The sequence below is a fragment of the Cornus florida genome, unplaced genomic scaffold (genome assembly GCF_030987335.1).
Source record: "Cornus florida cultivar Cherokee Brave unplaced genomic scaffold, ASM3098733v1 CherokeeBrave_3.0.0_Hap2_Chr10, whole genome shotgun sequence".
Classification (NCBI taxonomy): domain Eukaryota; kingdom Viridiplantae; phylum Streptophyta; class Magnoliopsida; order Cornales; family Cornaceae; genus Cornus; species Cornus florida.
In genome coordinates, this window is record NW_026775580.1 from 83,744,922 (window position 1) to 83,748,833 (window position 3,912).

General features: G+C 33.2%; 1 protein-coding gene across 1 annotated transcript; it reads right to left on the reverse strand.

Annotated features, from left to right (window-relative positions):
- Positions 1-285: 285 nt before the first annotated feature.
- On the reverse strand, positions 286-2,503 carry LOC132279075 (peroxidase 16-like). The gene is made up of 4 exons (XM_059781007.1): positions 2,291-2,503; positions 1,837-2,031; positions 1,536-1,701; positions 286-692 (listed from the first exon to the last, which is right to left on the reverse strand). Exons 1-4 carry the CDS (start codon positions 2,498-2,500, stop codon positions 286-288), a joined length of 978 nt encoding a protein of 325 aa, XP_059636990.1. The 5' UTR covers positions 2,501-2,503.
- Positions 2,504-3,912: the final 1,409 nt, after the last annotated feature.

Genomic DNA, 3,912 nt, shown 5'->3' on the forward strand with positions numbered 1-3,912 from the left:
GTGTTGAAATATTTGTGTCCCAATTATGTTTCTTAAATTGAATTAAAAAATACGAGACATTGTATAGTGGTGTGTATAGGGGTGCACACGTCTCGATTTTCTCCAAATTTAAGGTTTTTGCTTGTCCAATTCCTTGGGCGATAATTAAATGAAATGAAATGAAACATAGTCTTATTTATGAAACCAAACCCCATTAATGAATAGGCTAGAACAATTCCAGTTATTGAGGAGAAAAATAAAAACCACATTCTATGATCTTTTGAAATGAAAACTCTCTCTTGCTAGCTAGTTTACTGCAGAGCAATCACGTCTGATCTCACCCTGATTCCCAGTCAACACTCCAACCCTGCCAAGCTTGGTAATAGCAGCCACAAAAGCCTGGTTAAAAGCACCATTGTTTGATGCAAATAGGTTCACAGTGGCTCTTGATCGTCCGTCGCTAAACAGTGCCTGATCAGAGCTGAACAAGCCCATTCCTTTCTGAAGGTTCTGGTAGTAGGCGTTGTCGAAAGTTTGAGGCGTGGTCGGGTCCATGTTAATGGCGATTCTGGGGTCAACTTTGAGCGGACACATCTGTCTAAGCTGAAGTGCATAGCTTAGGCTGAGAGTTGGGTCAATCCGGTTTCTGGGACTGAAATTGTAGATGCGTTTGGAGAAGCGTCCACAGTGTGAGAAACCAATTGTATGTGCACCTACAACAATTATACACAATATTATATGACTTACATTGATACCAAATTCATTTTATGAACGAATCTTTGAATCTACAAAGTCTAAATAAAGACTATTAATTAATGTGGACTACTTGTATGCTCAAAAGTCTAACTCTCTAAAATTAAATACATAAATAATCACTAAAAATTATAGCAGTCTGAAACCGTTTAGACCTGTAACAAAATTTTAAAAAGTTCTGACAGTCTTTAGAAAAACGCAATTTTAAGCCTAAACGATGAAATTTGGACAAAAAATAACGTATGTGATGACCAAAGCTTGTGAGTATTGATTACTGTCAGGTTTCGGATTAGAAATGAGTTTTTTCAGATTAAAATGGGCTCGTTGACAAAGCCGGAACCAACTTTTAAATATTTACATTTTTGTATGTATAAATTTTTGAAATAAAAAATTGCAAATTCCGCCCCCCCTAATTTTTTGTTTATTACATTGTGCCTTGAACAGAATTTCTGGTTCTGTCCCTGCTTGTTGAAACTGCTCCAGAAAATGCAACAACATATTCATATCGATTTTTGAACATCCAGACTTTGACAAATAGTTCTACATCATAATCATCATGTAAGTCTAGTTAAATTAGGTGCTATATAGACTTTGACAAATAGTTCTACATTATAATCATCATGAAAGTCTAGTTAAATTAGGTGCTATATAGACTTCAACAAATAGTTCTACATTATAATCATTATGAAAGTCTAGTTAAATTAGGTGCATGTTACATCAGTACATGCAAGTGTGCATTGAACTAGAGTTACCAAAGAAGAAAATAACTCGTAGAAAAATATTAAAAACAAAGTTTTGGGTACCTGATAGAGCAATCATGTCTGTTTGGGTGAGACCATTGGAAGCAAACATGGTATTGAGCTGGTCTAAACTGAACTCTGGGTGTGGAAGCTTGTGTTGAACACTTGCTATGGTAGAAATTCGTCCATCGCGTCTCCCCAATTCCACTGAGTAAGAAGGTCCCCCAGTCTGCACAAACAATTTAATTATTTCAATGATTATATCTAAATTACATTTGTTTTCTTCAACTTCAAATTAATTCGCTTTGTATATAAATAATATGTGTGTATATATATAGGTAGCTAGGAAATAAAGGTTGTATACCAAGGCTACGACTTCTCTAGTAGCCAAAGCTAATATATCAGCACATGAAACTTTGTTTCTGCACTTGGGATCACTATCAACAGCAGCCTTAGCTTTGATCACCGTGTCGAATCCATCTCCGGCCAGTGAAATATCATCTGGGTGATCCTTCTCAGCTTTTCCATTATTTGAGAGCAGCACAGAAGCATCACAACCCTAATATAATTACCAAGAAAGACCATTATTAGTGCATACTTCAACAATTAATAACATAATGCATTGATACATTTCAAACAAAACAAAACAAAAAAAAAAAAGATGAAAGAAAAACAAATGTAGGGAGAAAAAATTAACATCTCCTTGCTTAAAAGAAAAAGTGAGGGGTCAAGCTTCATAGGGGACATTTGTGCGTGTATGTGAGTATTTGCCTTAAAAAATAAAGAAATAAAGAGAGAAACTAGAAAAATCTACGAACCCGGACAAAGCAATCATGGAAGAATAGTCTGAGAGTTGCCGGAGCAGTAACAAAGGTCTGCCGGAACTTATTTGTGACAGCTGACCGGACAAGTGATTCGACATTAGGGCATGTGTTTTTGTAAAAGTCCCCCCTAAGTTGAGCGTAACCACTAGGTAGGAGGAGAGAAACTAACAATATTGACAAACAAATGATTTTTTGATTCTTCATTATGATCCTGCACTTGTTTGTTTCACTTCAAGATATATATACACACACACAACATATGATTGATGAGAGCATAAAACAAGTTAATAAATGGCAAATAATTGTATTATAGAAAGACTTGAACAGGTACACTCTGGCTATTAGATTGAGGTGGAGGTGTGATGACAATATATTTTTGTATAACAAGTATATATATTCATATATATATATATGCGTGTGTGTGTATATATTCTTACAATTGGAATAAATTTCTTTTGGATTGATGTCGCAAGGCCTTAATATATGACGTCCTTTTCAATTTATGGTTTGTACATGTAATATATAAATTACTCTGCCAACTAGCCCAGTTCGGATCATGATAAGAACTAGTAACCAAGTAGCTAAACGTTTTTTATAAAAATCATATTATATAAACAGATAATCTGTTTATACCAAATTGTTCACTAGTATATTATACAAGCTGAGGAAGCTAGACAATCATGAGTAATATCTATATATATATATATATGGATAGGATGTTCCATCAGAGCATATTGTGTTGGGTAGGTATGTATATTTTCTTGCAACTGGAATAAATTTCTTTTGGATTGATGTCCTGAGGCCTTAATATATGACGTCCTTTTCAATTTATGGTTTGTACATGTAATACATAAATTACTCTGCCAACTAGCCCAGTTCGGATCATGATAAGAACTAGTAACCAAGTAGCTAAACGTTTTTTTTTTATAAAAATCATATTATATAGACAGATGATCTGTTTATACCAAATTGTTCACTAGTATATTATACAAGCTGAGGAAGCTAGACAATCATGAGTAATATCTATATATATATATATATATATATATATATATATATATATGGATAGGATGTTCCATCAGAGCATAATGTGTTGGGTAGGTCATACTCACATGCAATACAGTGCATGTCAACAATTTAATATATATATTTTTCATGATATCCATGAAAAGTCTTCATGGTAAGGTTATGGTGATATTAAAATAAATGGCCAAGTTCTTTGACTTAATAACTTCACGTGTTTGACAGTTACCCGATTCTATATATATATATATCATAAAATTGAACTTGGCCAATTAAATTAATGAGAAGAGGTTATACCAATTAAATTAATGGTTCAATGATTTCATTGATACTTCTTTGTTTGGAGTTGCTGAAATTTTTTCCATAGGCTGTAATTGGAAATGGAATGACTTCTGGTGTTGAATGTATAAAACATAAATACGGAGTATACATAGAGAGAATATTTCTTAAGGTTGGAGACACAAATTTACAAAAATAAAAATAAATTAGATTTTTGATAAATACACATTTATAAATTGGCTTCATTCTGCATTTATAAAACTATTCTATTGGAGAGTTCATTAACTTGAATCTATTATTATAATTATGCTAGT